This window comes from Betta splendens, chromosome 19, assembly GCF_900634795.4.
Source record: "Betta splendens chromosome 19, fBetSpl5.4, whole genome shotgun sequence".
NCBI lineage: Eukaryota > Metazoa > Chordata > Actinopteri > Anabantiformes > Osphronemidae > Betta > Betta splendens.
Genome location: NC_040898.2, coordinates 8964022 through 8980957, shown reverse-complemented (window position 1 = coordinate 8980957; position 16936 = coordinate 8964022). Strand labels below are relative to the sequence as shown.

Genomic DNA, 16936 nt, shown 5'->3' with positions numbered 1-16936 from the left:
CTGCTGTTCCGTTCCCACTGGTCGGGTCCATTTCCTACAGGTCCACTCCTGCATCGTCCATTCACACTCCGTGATTCTGTCTGCTCCCGTTGAGCTGCGCTCTGCTCCTGTTCCGACTTGTTTGGTTGCTCTCAGATTTACAGTTATTTACTGTACTCACGTTTTTGTATAACCTTATTGTGTCTGTGCACAATTTTCTTTATCCAATCGCAAACCTGGCCTTGGGCCACAATGGAGAAAAATGCACTGTAGCTGCACCATACACCCACAGTCTACTTGTCTATTGTTGAGAATTATCCTTTGCATATTCCCACAAATACAGCTACGCCCTGTCTGCAACATGGGGAAGAACACGGCAGCAGGCGAAAGACAGAGCGACAGCATCAGCAGGAGAGGAGGCCTGTGCATCTGATCAAGTGCTGGACTTGGGTGAGTTCACATTATCATTTAATACCATTATTACCCGAATTATTGTGATGATGTTCAGTCTGCTCGTGCTTATCGCACATCTACGGTGCAATGCATTCACCGGCCGCTTTAAACTGTGAGGCTGAAAGGGGTAGAGAGTCAGACCGGAGGGAGTCAAATTAGGAGCCGGTTATAGTGGTTTCACTGATCACCTGAATCAGGTGTGTCTGATTGACTGAACACACCTGGTGAAGGTGATCAGTGGTCGCTGGGGCCCTGAGTAAAGAAAAGTCAACTAACACATATTTGAATAAGAGCAAGTAACAGTGAGCCCTAAACTGACTGTACACAAACTATTTGCTGTACAGTGTTGGATCTGTGTGATGATACGTAGCAAGTTTATAGAATCTCTAATTGATGCGTCTCTGCTGCTGGAGTGTCTGAGTGAAACGCCGTCCTCACGCCTGCTCCGTTGCTTTTAGAGCCCATCAAAGAGACGGAGGGAGGACGCAGCGAGGCGAACTCGCCCCAAATGCATTAACGCACGCAGCAGCTCGCTCTTTTAAGTGGAGCCGTGGACGAATCCTGCCATTTGCAGCCTCTTAAGGGCAACGCGGCGCCTGCATTGTAACCCCCGACGGGCGCTCTAGAGGGTGCTCTCCTGCAATAATGCGCCTCTCCACGCGCGCTCTCGGTGCTGCCTTCACGGCCCGGCGCCCGTCCCCTGACGAGGCGGCTTCCCCGCGGCTGTGTGCGGCGGCCACGCGGGTGCCGAAGGCAAAGAGGGGGGAAGTGGGTCAGGGTCAACGTAAGAGAGCGCTCGCTAGGATTTGTTCTGGTGTTTTCCAGGTTGGTTACTTTTGCTTTGGGCCGATTAGAGTCAGGACACAAACACAAACAAACAGGGGAAAGAGATTATTGATTTATTAACACCGACGTATGATCAAATGAGACTCAAACAATAAATCGCATTTTAACAACTTCTGCACTCAAACTAACGAATAAAACAATTTACTCGTTTATATCTCAGAACGTCTCCATCATTAAACGGAACCGTATTTAGATCGAACGTTTACTCAGTGTTTCACAGGCAGTGAAAAGCAGTGTGGTGCTGCCCTCTGGTGGCCATTGTATGTAACCGAAGGATTCCAACACAGTTGCTTTTCTGACTCACATTTTGTTCTATTCGCTGTTTCCTCTTTTGATGTAATTTGTGTAAGATTCATGCAACATAATCTTATCTTGACCAAAGGCAAATTTAAAAAAGCTCATGAACCGCAGCACTGATGACGCTTCAGGACGTTACTGAACACGCCCACTAAACAACCAATGAGACGTTGGGAAAAAAAGGGGCCAATAACTGGATGAACCGCGTTGGTGGCTTCAAACAAGCGCTGCCTGTAGCTGTGGGTGAGATGCAGACCTTCTCACTGGACTCTGTCCCCTCAGCCCACCTGCTGGCTTGAGCTCCGACCTCTGACCTCTGACCTCTGGGAGCAGCAGACGAGCCTGACTCCTCATGCTCCCCCATCCCACCTCACTGCTGAAGTATTTGTACATTTGTATGTTCAGGCATGGTTCTTTTTACACCATATAGTATGTAGCATACTGTACTGTAGCTCAGTGTTGCAATAGTTTCATCCACGGCTCAGACTGAAACTGTCCGCTGCCCAAATTCTCGGAAGCAAAACACAACACGAAACAACCCGTTCTGTCTCGTCACGTATGGTCTCATTTTCACCAGATCAGCTCGAGCCATTATAATTTCACCAAGCAGTTCTTCTTTTAGGCACCACTGCAAAAACAAAAAAAAAAAAACAGAAATAAAAAAAAAGCAGAAGCTGCAAACGGCGTTTAGAAATTAACGCGATTCAAAGCATAACAACCACAGCGTCCTGAAATGACCCGCACACTTGTATATTATATATTATAAGGTGCTAGAACCATATTTGTGTTTGTGTGCTGGTGTTGCTGGCGATGGAGGAGATGGAGTTGGAGAAGGTTCCATCGTCACTGATTAACCCCACAGTGGGAATATGACCGTGAACGCCCATCATTTATGCTTATTGAGGTTATTGTTAATTACTGTACTATCGCATTATTATTTTCAAGCATTTTTCGACCTAGATTTTCTGGTGCGGTTTGGTTTTAGTCGTTCAGTCAGCTGCCCATGGAAACTTTCAGTCAGTTTCACATTCGGCCTGGTTAACCACCACCCGACTAACTGCTGCAGCTGATGCTCCTTCGCTGCCTCTGCGGCCTTTTCCCTAATCACACCTTTAAAAACTCTAAAAAATAACAACACTCGACAGGTCTGTGTCAATGACACGAATATCGAAGAGCGACCAGCGGTTTTTCTAATAAACTCTTATTGTGCAACATCAAAGTCTTGCATCAGCCATTTCCGTTTAAATCAATCACTTTGGAGATTCCACCACGGGAGAGCCACACGCACCCCCCCCCCCACCCCACCACCAAGCAGCTTCCTTCACCAACTTCCTCAACGTGACTGAATACTTGAAGAAGTCATTTAGTCACTGGTCACTTCTCGGCTGCAGAGTCGCCTCTCGCACGGCGTCTGCGTGTTCCCTGCAGAACGATGAGCGGAGGGAAACAGCTGCTGCTCCTGGCAGGTAGGACGCGCACGCAGGAAGTTCCCACAGGGGCTGCTTTCATTCTTAGTGTTGTACTTTAATGAGTTAGTTATGCTTTAAAAATAGCTGTAATGCTGTTCCGTAATAAAATGCTGCCTCCCTGCTCCCCTTTGTAATATATAAAAATATATATAAATACACCAGCAAATATTCATCGTAATTTCTAAACTTGAAAAAAAATTACAATTTGCATGTGAGGTAATACAAATGTTTATCTTAACTATGTTATAACTGCTGTACAGTAAATGACCAATTTGGCATTTTAGATAAATATAAATATAATACAATAAAATTCTACCTTGTCATCCAGATGGGCAGAATATGTGGATTGAGAGCAGCCTTGTTAAATCATATGTTTGTACAACACAGCGATACAGAAAATAACCAAGATCATCATATTATAAAAAATATAAAAAGGTTTAAGTAAAATTAAAACAGAGTAAATGTGCCTAAATGAATTAATGTTGGGTGGATTAGTATCATGTCTGTGCCTTCTGGAGACGGAGCAGAAACGTTTCTGATTTTGTTTATATTGTAGAATAAACTTGACTCTTCCATCAGATGCGCTCACATGTACTTATTCATATATTTTATACATTTTAATTTAAGGCTGTTTGTTTTTAATGTGCCCGCAAGCACAGCTGAAAATACATAGGAAAATGAAAATGCTAAGAAAAGAAAAAGAATTAAGTGCTAGGAAAATACGCAGCTCCCAGATTCATTGCACACAAACAAAATATAATTATAATACACTATCATAGTAACAAGTTCAGTGCTATTTCTAAGCCGTGTGACTAAACCTTCTGTTTCCCGTTAGTTGAGGATAGTGTAGAGGTTGGATTAAAGTCATTTTGTAATTAATAAAATGAAAATGAATTAATAAAATAACTGTGAGGTCGTTTTGTGACAGTGCTCCTGCTCCTGGAAAGATGTCAGCAAAAGCCACAAGGTAAAGTCCACATATTGTCAGCCTCACTGTGACCCACTGTGTGCATGCTAAACCCTGGCAACGCCCTGTCCCTCTGCCTCCTCAGTGATGATGTCTCCCAACGTGGAGCAGGTCTTTTCGGGGGACTTGTTCTATTTGAAATGCAATGACAGTAAGAGCGTGACACCAGCGACCTGGTACCAGAACGACGCTCGGATCCTGATGACCACACACTACAAGATAGCGGTCGCTCAGCAGAGTCACTCAGGCCAATACGAGTGTGAAATCAATGGGGAGAAGAGTGACAAGTATCAGGTTACGGTCCTAGGTGAATAAAAAACAACAAAGCTTTGAGCCGAAAAGCAGATGCCTCATCCTTACATCCAACAACACTACTGACTTCTTTTCTATCTAGATTTCGAGCCCAGTGCCTCACTCACCATCAAGACAGGTCAGCCGGTGATGCAGACTGGAGCGTCTGTTACACTCAGCCTTCAGCATCAGGACGGCATCCAAGGATGGCAGTGCTATGTCCAAAGGGGAGACGAGGTTAAGAGAATCAAGCTGAGAAATACAAGTGAAACGAGTCTGGACTTCCAACCCAGAAGACTGGAGGTGCCAGAGACGACGTTCTGGTGTCATCACTCAGGGAAAAAACTGCGAAGTAACCAGATCACAGTGAGGACCTCAGGTGGGGTTATGGTTAAGTTTAAAACAAAAACCTAAACATTTCTATTTATTGAATTGATCATCTTTGGTCCTTCAGATAAGCAAGTATCTCTGGAGATGTACCCCCTGCTGCCTGTAGCTGGGCAGAGCCTGACCCTGCGGTGCCTCACGTGGGGCACGGATCTAATCAGCCACGCCAGGTTCTACAAAGACAACACAACCTTTCTGGGCGAGTCCAAAGGCATCTACAACATCCCCAAAGTGGCAGCAACGGACGTAGGAAGTTACAGGTGTCACGCCAGCTTCACTTACATAAAAAATCCTACCGGACCCCCGTATGAACTGGACTCAGACCCTCAGGACCTTCGGGTCCAAGGTGAGTAAACGATGCCCTGAGGCTCCGTCATTCACGACGTGCAGCACTGACGCCCTGTTTGTTCCCAGAGCAACCCATGCAGGCCGTGCTCTCTGAAGACATCCACTGCTCCTGTGAACGCTGTCAGGATGACGCCCACAGCCACTGGTACAAGAAGAGCGGGGAGTCGTGGGTGGAGGTGGAGTCCTCCACCTCCAGCGACATGACGCCAGACAGCAGCGGGACGTACGCCTGCAGGAGGGCGTGGGGCACTGGGAGATCTGCTCTGAGCAACGCGGTGCACTGTGGGTTCATATTCATTTAAGCAGCTGAAAATAATCCAGTCACTGTTAGTGATGGGAAATGACTGCTAATGCTAATCAGATGCGCTGCTTCTGTTTCAGATCAATCTCCACCGCCCAGCATCCCAGTTACCGTTCCTTTGCTGATTCTTCTACTTTTAATAGCATTGGTAGCAGCGGTGGGGATTTTCATATGGCGTAAAAGGAGAAGTGCGACAGGTCAGTTCTGGAGCTGCTTCGGGTGATTCTGTAATAATAATAAAGGCCACTGCTTCACTTTCTGTATCAACTCTTCTCATTCAAGGAGCCATTTACGAAGATGTGGCTCTGAGGTCACATGACAAGTCGGGCGAAAAAGGAGACAACGAGTACGACACCCTTGACCCAGAAGCACCAAACAGAAAGAGGGGTGAGAAGGAGGGTCAATATGAACCACTGAAGAAAGAAGAAACAAAGGAGGGGGAGTATCAGACTCTGGGGATGGAGCGTGCAGCAGGAGGAGAGGGAGGCTACCAGGCACTGAAAAAGGGGGGGGAGAAAGAGGGGGTGTACCACACCTTAGGAGCAGAGGGTGCAACAGGAGGAGAGGGAGGATATCAGGCACTGAAAAAGGGGGGGGAGAAAGAGGGGGTGTACCACACCTTAGGAGCAGAGGGTGCAACAGGAGGAGAGGGAGGATACCAGGCACTGAAAAAGGGGGGGGAGAAAGAGGGGGTGTACCACACCTTAGGAGCAGAGGGTGCAACAGGAGGAGAGGGAGGATACCAGGCACTGAAAAAGGGGGGAGAGAAAGAGGGGGTGTACCACACTTTAGGAGGAGAGGGTGCAGCAGGAGGACAAGGAGCAGCAGGGAAGGATAACAAAGACAAAGAATATGAAATAGTGGATGAAAAGAAGGCAGAGTAGAAAAATCATGAGAGGATACTGGTTTACAGAGCAGTACGGATTCACACCAGCATTGATATTTACCGCATCATAACTGCAGCATAAAAAGACACAATAGCTTTGAGCAGGTTGAAAAATATGTTAGCTGAGCTTCATTTGGATGGATGGATGGATGGATGGATGCAAGGATGGATGGATGGATGGATGGATGGGTGGATGCATGGATGGATGGATGGATGCAAGGATGGATGGATGGATGGATGGATGGATGGATGGATGCATGGATGGATGGATGGATGCAAGGATGGATGGATGGATGGATGGATGCAAGGATGGATGCATGGATGGATGGATGGATGCAAGGATGCAAGGATGGATGGATGGATGCAAGGATGGATGCAAGGATGGATGGATGGATGGATGGATGGATGGATGGATGGATGGATGGATGGATGCATGGATGGATGGATGGATGCAAGGATGGATGCATGGATGGATGGATGGATGCAAGGATGGATGCATGGATGGATGGATGGATGCAAGGATGGATGGATGGATGGATGCATGCATGCATGCATGCATGCATGCATGCATGGATGGATGGATGGATGGATGCAAGGATGGATGCATGGATGGATGGATGGATGCAAGGATGGATGCATGGATGGATGGATGGATGCATGGATGGATGGATGGACAGTGTTTTCAATGGCACATACTCGATATCTGCTTTCACGTTATAGTTTGCTGTGCAGCTTGCAGGTCGTTGTAGTGAGCTCTATTTACATTTTACCTAAGACTGATTAAAACTTTTTGCACCTCATTTGTTTTCGGCTCATTTATTTCTTCCTTATATTCCACTATACGTCACCCAGGGATCATGATTAGTTTTTCATAAGTCATCACAACAGAAAATCGGATTTGCGTAGGACAAAACATAAAAAGGTCTGAATGTTTAAATGACTTTCTAACTGCACAGGACTGATCACCTCTAGATTTTATTATACAACATGTCATGTGTACAGACACAGTAATACAGTAGTGTACAGTCCAGAACAAAACGTGAGAATAAATAATAAAAGTGACAAAAACTGTAAAAAGCTAACGTCTGCTATTCAATCTACAAGTTAACACCACTTAGTGAAACACCATTTATTTGATGCCCCTCGTTAATCTTTGGTACGAGCTACATACGTGACAACATCCACTACTAAGAATAAAGCAAACCTTCAAGTGTTCACACCTTCAACAAACGCTTACCATTTAAATATTAGGAGAAACTGTCTTTAGGAGACCTGAGCTAAGAAAGGAATTTCTTGTCATTACCCGCTACAACAAGGCATTTTTTTTATTCTCCAGATTGTGGGCCGACAAACTGGGTCGGAGCTAATGTATAAAACGTCACACGGGAAAATAAAAACGCTGCATCTTAAGATGTTACTCAGGACCGTTCACATTCAAACGCCCAGGCTTTCAGTCAACCAATACTACAGAGCAAAACGTTTTGTTGCATTGGCACAAAGAACTTTTCTCTCCACATCAGACAAAACATTGTTTAAAAGGGGAAGTCATTCAGTGAAAAGTCGACTCGTTTATTTCCCCATTTATCCTAATAGACGTGTTTCATAATGAATAAACAGCAAAGGAATCCTTTCTTGATGGGAGGCTGACGGGGTCCTAGCACACTCGCACAAACACATGTTTTACTTCAGTCCGCTTACGGTTAAAACGGTCCTTCGCTGCATTTGGTTGAGTTCTTCATGCACCGCGGGACTAAAGGCTACGGCTTTTATGTCCCCTCCCGCTCTCCTCCATAGAGGTAACTGTTGGTCCCCGCCGGCTGGACGTACTCCTCGGTCCTGTCCCAGTCGGACACCCAGCCCCCCCCCCCCCCCCACGTCCCCGCCCCCGTTGGGGTCCGCCCCCTGGCTCGTGGCCCCGTAGCCGCCGCCGCCGCCCGTGCGGTACAGCTCCTCGGTCTCGTTCGCCAGCTCGTCCTCGTCCAGGATGCCGCACTTCTCGTCGCTCCGCTGCTCGGGCTCGGCCCAGGCCTGCTTCTCACCGGACGCGAACATGCCTGGAGGGGAAAAAGAGACGGACCCACTTTGTCCAGCGGCGGCAGAAGCCTCGACCGGAGGTTCGGGTTTCACGCACCGTAAAAGATGACGCCTCCGTAATGAACCAGCGACGCGATGAGGAACACGCCCTGCCACTCCTCCCGCGTCTGTCCAAGGAAGGCCGGAGGTAACCACGAGCTGATCACTACTGTTTAAAGTACGGGATGGGCTGAAGCATCACAGTACTCACTTTGTGCTTTGTCATGGTACCGACAATGAGTGGACACACCATGCCAGACAAGGTGCCCACCCCGTTGGAGATGCCCATGAGGATGCTGGCATACCGCGGTGCGATGTCCAGGTGGTTGACGTTGAAGCCTGATGACAAAGCACAAGTATTCCTACGATTAGCAATGACAAATAACCATTATGAGCATCACATTGTTAGAATTCTGACCTGAAATGGCGAAGCCAGAAAATCCCACCGCCAGGACCAGGAAGGTGATGGCGACGCCCTTCGTGTGGGAGAAGCCCACCACCAGCAGCAGCGTGGCCTCCATGCCGAACCCTGGGGGAGACGGGGTCAAAGGTCACAAGATCACATGAAAGATCTCACCATCACAACGGTGAAATGTACATTCAACCCGACGCAACCCGGTTTGTATTTCTGCTTTTATTTCACCCTTTATTTAGCTGAGCTGCAACATAAAATCACTTCCGCGCTGACACAGCTTCCTCCAAACCTACTTCTGTATTTGGATTCACCGTTTGGGGCCGTCTCCGTCTGCCTCTTTTCTGCACGGACCCGTCATTAGCCACTGATTCACAGCACCTCGGCCTGTTCTCACCTCCGCAGTTCATGAGCTTCCTGACGTTGGTGGTGGTCATGATGTGGTTGGAGCGCAGGTAGTCGGCCAGCTGCCCTCCGATGGGGACGATGATGGTCATGACCAGATGGGGGAGGGCGGAGAGGATGCCCACCTGGAGGGCAGAGGGGGGAGGAGGGAGGGCCGTTACCGCTGCAGCGGACGCTGTCCTCCGACCGTCCAGCTAGTTTCTGTTACCTTGCTTATTTCGAACCCAAACACTTCCTCAAAATACGCCGGCTGGCTGATGAGAAGCAAGTAGAAAGTCCAGCTCCGGCAGAAGTTGGCCACGATGATGGCATAGACCGGCATGGACGTGAAGAAGGACCTCCACGGAGTGTTGAATTTCTGGAACATGTTTATGATTTGAACTAATGATATGAATCACTTTACTTGAATGCATGAATGCAGACACAAACGGGCGTTCCCCCCCCCCCCGATAAGCAGTTTCTAAATGCATAGGCACTCCTTTATTTTCATGCGCCCGATGCATCAGATGCTGCAAAGACACCAACCGAGACCGAATGCTGGGCCGTCACGCCGATGCTTTCCTCGATGTATTTTCTCTCCTCCTCCGTGATGGTGGGATGCGCCGCTGGGCTCTCGTAGGACACCAGGATCCAGAAGCAGTACCACATGACCCCGAAGCTTCCTGCCAGCAGGAAGTGAGACGAAAAGCAGGTCATTTTGGTACCGATTACAGTAAATGTTACTATTATTCATGGGGACTTGTCGCATTGACTGGATGGAGTTGGCCTCTCAGTTTCACCACTGCTGCTGTGCATGCTGTAACTTGAGAACTCTGATGTATTTATAGACGTGTTGACGCATAACGCTCTGTTGTTATGTCTGATCAGCAACTTTTCTGCCCTGAACTTGCCTCGGCGCTTGGGTATTTGCAGTTTTTAGGGTCCGATCGGCCTCTGGCTGGAGATTTCCGGTCCCTTACCGTAGACGTAGAAGACGGACGACCATCCCGAGTACTGCACCAGGATCCCGGCCAGCGGCATGGCGATCACCGCCCCCGCGTAGGAGCCTTCGACACAAACGGATTCAGGAAGCAGCTCTCCGATGTGCACCCACCGCGTGAGTCATTCCACCTGCACTCACCACAGAAGGCCGTCGTGGCCAGGCGACTCCTCTCCAGAGGCGGCGCCCATTTCGCCCAAATGCCGTGACAGGCTGGATACGACACCCCCTTTGGGACAAAGAGATCAGAGTTAGCCGGACGCTCTCCCCCCGCGGGTCGTGGCTCGCGGGTTGGAGCGGCGAGCACCTCCACGAGGCCTTGGAACACCCGGACGACGATCACGCAGCCGAAGTGGATGCGTGCCGCCGTGGGGATCAGCATGTTGAGGCAGGACGTGGCCACGACGGCGAAGCCGAACACCCTGAGGGGGAGACAGGCAAAAGGTGAGACAGTGCCGACGACCCCGTCTGGCGTCTGTGCTGCACGGGGGGGTCGCCACCTGTTTGCTGCGAACTTCTGGCAGATGAACCCTCCTGGGATTTGGGTGACGATGTACCCCCAGAAGAACGAGCCGTGGATCATTCCCACGGTTTCCGGGTCCCAGTCAAACTGGGCTTTCTGTCGGAACAGGGAGGCGGTCGATCACCAGTTGAGGGTGTTTGACCTCCAAAAGCACAGCGGGCCTCGCTCCCACCGCCACTCACCACTATGACCTCCTTGTTGTCCCTGTGGACGGTGTGGCTGTTGACCATGCTGACGACGGCCACGCCCAGGTTGCAGCGGATGCCGAAGGAGATGCAGAATCCGATGCCGGAGAGGATGGCGATGATGTAGCGGCGGGGCAGGCCGAAGCATGTGCAGTCCACCACGGGCATCTCCTTCTCCTCCACCAGCTCCGGCCGGCCCTCCGCCGACAGCTCGATGGTCTCGCCATTTTCCTGCTTCTTCTCGAGAGCTCTGCAAAGAAAAGGGGGGTGAACGGATACAAAGAGTAGGAGTTGGAAATGCAATCCAGGACGTCCGGACGGGCTCCTGCCTCTATCCTAGAACCAAGCCTGAGAACGCTCTGCCTATGACTCCACCCAACACCCATCAAATACAGTATACCTCAACACAGGTCATCTATTAAACACAGAGGGTCTTCTGTCTCATGAGACCCCCACAACTGTGCAGAGGCATCAGGTGGAAAGCTTCAGATTATTAATGTGAGTGGTTAACTGCCAGCTAATAGCTTTAGTGAGCGAGGTCCATCAACTGACTCAGCACCCAACACTGAATCTCCATGTCATCACATTCATTCTAAGCATAAAAACCCACAGGAACCACTTCTTGCTTTCACAGCGGGCTGGTGTGAAACCCCGCCGCCGTATCATGGCGTGAAATCCGCATTTGCGCCATTTGTGGTTCCGCGATCTAGAGCTGACTACACTCCTGACGTACCAGGAAAAGACTGCAGCAAGCGTCCTCACGCGGCAGCTCCCCGACGCGCTTCCTGTGGAGGCATTGGATGACAACATATCCAGTGACATGAGGATCCTACGGGCTGACGGGGACTTCCTGCCCCCGAACCGATGGGCTAAACGGCCGTAGGACCGGCAGCGATGGGGCCCGTCTGCTCTATTAGTTACTGTAAGCACAGGTCCTAACAGCTAACACTGTTCAAGTATTAATGCCTCTTCATCTTGAATTATTAATACCGCTGCTCTCTTGGACTATTTCTGTCCGAGCAGCCTTCTTCATTCTTCCGGCCTCCTCTTCGTCCTGTCAACTCCCCTGACTCACTGCTAGAGTCTCCATTTGTTTGGCCGCCGCATCTACTGCACTGACTTTTCTCGACTGCCCTGGAGTTAGAGGAAATCTGTTGTAATCCCGACAAGCCAGGCTGATCTTATTTCTTGTTCCCTTGTCACACCATGAAAAGCCCCGTTGCTCCTGTGAACCAGTTTAGCTCAGAAAGGAAGATGCTCAGCCTTACATTTCACACCATAGACTGGATTTTGTGGGAACACTGACTTCACCTTACTCAATGGACTCAGTGACCTCCAGTTGAGCTCCTCATTCATGCGTCAAGGACAAATCTGAGCAGCAGCAGCCTGGTGTCATTGTATACAACAAATAACGGATGCTGACTGATGGATAGTGTTTCAGCAGGAACATCAATGCAGGAATTTGAGAACTAGAGCAAAGACGCATTACGCAGTAGCACGTGCCAATAATTAATCGACAACCACGCGCAAAATCCATGATCTTATTCCATTGAACGAGATATAACGATAACAGGAAACAATAAGTCGCCGGGGAGGAAGGCTGTTGCGTGCGGAGACCGGGACCGGGGAAGGTTCCGGTGCGCCTCACGCACGGTGCCAAGGGAGCACCTGTGAGCACGCGCGCTCCACGGAAGTGAAAGCTTATGGGCTAGACTGAGTGGCCTAAGCCTGCATGTGAGACGTCCCGAATGGGGGAGGAACACGGTGGCGAGCTACCGGGCTACTTATGGGAGGAAGAGAGTGAGGGGGAGAGGTGAGAGATAGGGAGAGGTGCGCGAGCTGTGGGGATTTACGTGGGCCGACAGCTTGGACGAGGAGAGGCTATTTATGGAGAGGATTTAAGTGTTTAGACGCTACATCAAATCCCAAGAGAAAGGAATGGGAATCCATCAATACTTTATTACTTTAAGATATCCATTACGCGTCAGACCCCTGAGCAACTCGCACGCGTCTTCTTTCAGCTGAGGAAGGCGCGTGCGGCGGTCGTTTGCAGCTCGTCCACGACGCGACTCCAGTGGAAGTTCTCTTTAAATGTAAAAAAAATGTCAGGTTTCCAGGATGCTCCGACCTTGGTCAGTGGTGTTTGCGCCCACGCACGTTTCTTTGGTGGGTCCTTGACGGTTCCCAGGGGCCCCGTGACAGCAGCCCGAACACACAGTAGCGGTTTGGACTAAACAAACGCCTCCGGACGTTCGGTAAAACGGAAACAAACGTCCACATTTAAACAGGTAATTTGACTTTGCGACAGCGCTGCAGAAAAGCCGGAACGAAACGAAGCTCTCCGTCGATCTGTGGCATCAATTTACAAAGGCAGAACAGTTTCTGCCGAAAATGAAACCTAATTCTGCTTATTTCCAGAAGACACTCATTTACCTACCAGCGCAAGTTTCACAGTGAAAATCCCCGAAAACCCTTTCATCGGCTATTAATAAAGTGCAATAAAAGTGCCAAATTACGCGTGGGTTTTTTGATGACACGTTCAATGCTCCAAAGAGAACAGATGTTGTGCCAGGTCATTTAACTCCACGCACTAATCCCGAGCATCTCAGTATTTAAATGAGCGGTTTCCTTCTACATACGGGAACTAAATGCTATAGAATGAGTTACTGAAAAAGAGTTTCTCCTTCATTCGGGAAGACTTATTATTTCAACGCGTTTCTAACCGTAACTGCCTCAGATCCGGTTTACTTACCCGTATATTTTCCCCAGAGTCTTGGCTGCCACGGCCTTAAACCTGTCCGGCCGGATCTCCATCGTCACGGCTCCAGGGTCCGGACCGACGTGCAGTCCTTGCGCGCTCCGGCACGAGCGCACAGTCCGTCTTCTCCTCGGCTTCTCCCGTTTCTCGGTCACACGCAAACGCCTTGATTTCACCTGCTCATCAGACTCCGCCGCGGCCAAATCTGCACTCAGCGACCCTGTCTGTCCAGAGACTCAGTTCATCTCAACTTCATCCGAACGTGAGCAGAAAGACACTTTTAAAGTCCTTAACGTCCAAATGAACCCCTTTAGAGCGCGTGGAGACCGTGAAGGTGCGCCGCGCGCCGGGAGCAACTTCCGGCGGGACTCATGGTCAAGCGGTGTCTCTGACCATGGTCCTGAAACCAGCTTATCAATGCCTGCGCGCTAATCTCTCCAAGTGAGTGTAGTGAGTGGAAGGTAGCATGCCACGTCCTGCCCGGCGTTTTAAGCCCTGGCCGTTCAGGCAGCGGCTATTCTCGGAGCGCACAAGCCCAGGAGGCAGAGAGTTAGAGCAAACACTGTCCGATCGAAGCATATTAGCAGAATTCCCAGGTATTTGTATATAGGGAGGGGCCGGCTGGGCCGGATCGCACTACGTGGTGTCAGGCGAGAAGGGGTTAGTTTAAAAAGCAGTGAATCTTAATTATTAATTAATATTAATATGAATAAAAATTTGAAATCAGCTTCTTGGTTTTGTGGAGCCCTGCACCCCAGCCTCAGCCCACGGCAGCAGATCTGCAATAACGCATCACAACTCCATCAGTATGCTAATAGCAACAGCCTTCCCTGAATTCACCACAGCAATTTACTGGAACATCTCTACCTTATGGCAATAGACTCACGTAGCAAACAAGAGCTGGTTCATCTGGAAAGTTCATTTAAAGTAATTATCTTAAAGTACAGTAAATATATTGATGTTCTTGTGGTTTGTCCTCAGATAACACCGTTTTAGTGGAGATCCAAGGGGCAAAGTAAATATATAAACTATGAAGGGGTTCCTGCTGTGGTGAAGGCTACTTGGAATAAGGATTCTATTAATGGAGCTTCTGGCTTTACAAGGCAGAAATGTCCCGTGTACTCGTGGGACGTGTCAGGAAACATATTGTATGCGTGGCTACACTTTGCCTGCGTGGCAAGAGGTGCACGGGTCTTTATTCGGATAGATGGGATTTTATCACGTGGCCTCCGGGCGGATGAATGATTCAGGGATTTGCTGTGTGAATGTCACGCTTCCACTCACTACGGCATCACTCTTTGATTATTGGGCAGATTAGAAATGAGCAAGGCGACGTATGTGCGATCAGCTGAGCCTTTATTACCTGAAGACCACTAAAAAAAGCACCGATGGTGTTATGATGATTAGGAGAACGGTGGACTAACAGTCTAGTTTGCTGTAGATGTAGACACAAACGACCACGCACAGACACATTTTACACAGGTTGTGGCGGTTATGAGCAGTCGGGGTCATAAGAGGCTTCTACAATTACATCACTTCCCTTCTGCATCATAAATAGACTAATCTACACATCTGGTACTGTCTTTACACTAAAAACATTGTGAAACCGTTGTCTTGAGTGTTTACATTAAATAAGAAATTAATTAAATAACTACTTCCTTTCTTCTATTTCTGCGAGGTGTCAAACTGCTGGCACAGCGTCAGATGCAGCCCTTCTCCAGGTCCTGGGCCGATATAGTTCTCAGAGAGTGGGAGGAGAGGAAGCGGGGAGGGAAGGGCATGGCGCAGGGCGGGGGCGACAGGCTGGGGGGGAGGGAGATGATGGACGGGGTGTCTGAGAGCGAGCCGTAGCCGCCTTTCTGCACGTTCACCGCGCTGGAGTCGCCCGAGGCGCTGAAGAAGACGGGGGGAGGCTCCGAGGCGCCTGTGGTTAAATCTGCAGACACCGTGCATAAGAAACGGAGCTCACACAATGAAGCAGACGCTTGTATGTGCAAAAGTTATCAACATCACATTTCATATCTATTTATAGGAGTGACCAGTTATAAACATTACACAGTTTCCGCTTCGAGCTTCTTCGTGTCGTTTCAGTGCTGCCTGGCGTTAGAGAAGCTCGTTTCTCTACCTGAGTCGTCGTTCAGCTGCGTGTGCAGGTACTGCTGCTTGGTGTAGAACTTGTTGTAGATGCAGTAGACGGCGGCCATCAGCGCGAAGGTTCCCAGGGCTGCGGCGATGAACAGGCCCACTTTGGCATTATCTTTGTCCATGTAGGCGTCTGTGGGGATCCAGACGCAAAGTCTTAAAGCTCATAAATGCATTCACGCATTCACAGCATCTTGGCTGTTTCTCTCTCCTTACGTCCCAGCTGTGCGTTTAAGTGAGTTGCTTCCTCTTTACCGAGCAGGTCCCGCACACGAGGGGGCGGAGGAGGTGGTGGTGCTGCTGCCGGGACCTGATGGACATTGATCTCCTGCCCAGACTGCAGGGTGCTCTGGGAGCTGCTCAGTGGAAACACCAGCAGCAGACACAGAGCTGCCAAAGTCGCCATGTAGATCCTGCACCGATACGCGTGCTGCAGTTCATAGGGAAGGTACATGAAAGCTCAGGTACAGAGCTTGAAAAAAAGTAGTCAAGTTATTTTAAAAACACTGCCGCTGTTTAGTTGTCATTTCCTGGTCTTAGGCAATAATAAACCATCACAAATAAACCCATGACCTCACCGCCATCACCAAACTTATAATTAACTAAACTTATAAACATAATTCTCTATTGTTGCGTGCGTTTACCTGAGGTCCTTTCTCTTCGCTGGGTGTTGGCTCCTCTGCCTCACTGAAGTGCGCCTGCATCCAAGACAACTGAACTCCCCAAACCCCTCGCGCTCCCAAGGGGACACCTGTGAGCAGCTGTGAGCGCAAGCGTACACATGCAGAGCGACGCGTTTAGGCCGACTGAGGCGGCTTTGAGGGGAAGACAATGCAACGGACACGAGCTTTTCAAATAAAAATAACCCTGACCCTAAACGTGCAGGTTGAACAATCATAAAACAATGAGAGCATAGTGGTTGATTGTTGTTGGTCTTAGTAGTAAATTTGCTTGCTTAAGAGAAAAACAATCTAATATATTCACAGAACATTGTGTGTTGTACAGCGTGTGAGAGGACTATCAGAAAAAACCTTCAGGACAAATGCAAGAGGGCTCCCTGCTGACACAGACGTGTACTGCCTGCATGTGAAACGAACAGCTGGTGTGTTTTAAGCTGAAGCATGAATACAGGAGCTCTAGAGGGACATTTACGTATAAAGAATGAGTCACAATTTGTTTAATCCTCAAGAAAACTGAATAAACAAGTTAAAGCCAGATGCATCATTCAGTCTGCA

At 49.1% G+C, this 16936-nt stretch overlaps 2 protein-coding genes and 1 pseudogene across 2 annotated transcripts; 1 reads left to right on the top strand and 2 right to left on the bottom strand.

The window, feature by feature from the left end:
- The first annotated feature begins 314 nt into the window (after nt 1-314).
- On the top strand, nt 315-7024 carry LOC114846266 (uncharacterized). The gene is made up of 9 exons (XM_055504598.1): nt 315-429; nt 2967-3041; nt 3973-4011; nt 4097-4318; nt 4406-4681; nt 4757-5035; nt 5104-5319; nt 5419-5535; nt 5621-7024. The coding sequence occupies exons 2-9, from the start codon at nt 3008-3010 to the stop codon at nt 6220-6222; spliced, it is 1785 nt and encodes a 594-aa protein (XP_055360573.1). The 5' UTR covers nt 315-429; nt 2967-3007; the 3' UTR covers nt 6223-7024.
- A 156-nt stretch (nt 7025-7180) lies between these two features.
- Nucleotides 7181-14154, bottom strand: LOC114845714 (vesicular glutamate transporter 1-like; annotated as a pseudogene).
- A 744-nt stretch (nt 14155-14898) lies between these two features.
- LOC129603419 (uncharacterized) lies at nt 14899-16574 on the bottom strand. The gene is made up of 3 exons (XM_055504564.1): nt 15918-16574; nt 15685-15834; nt 14899-15495 (listed from the first exon to the last, which is right to left on the bottom strand). Exons 1-3 carry the CDS (start codon nt 16153-16155, stop codon nt 15260-15262), a joined length of 624 nt encoding a protein of 207 aa, XP_055360539.1. The 5' UTR covers nt 16156-16574; the 3' UTR covers nt 14899-15259.
- Nucleotides 16575-16936: the final 362 nt, after the last annotated feature.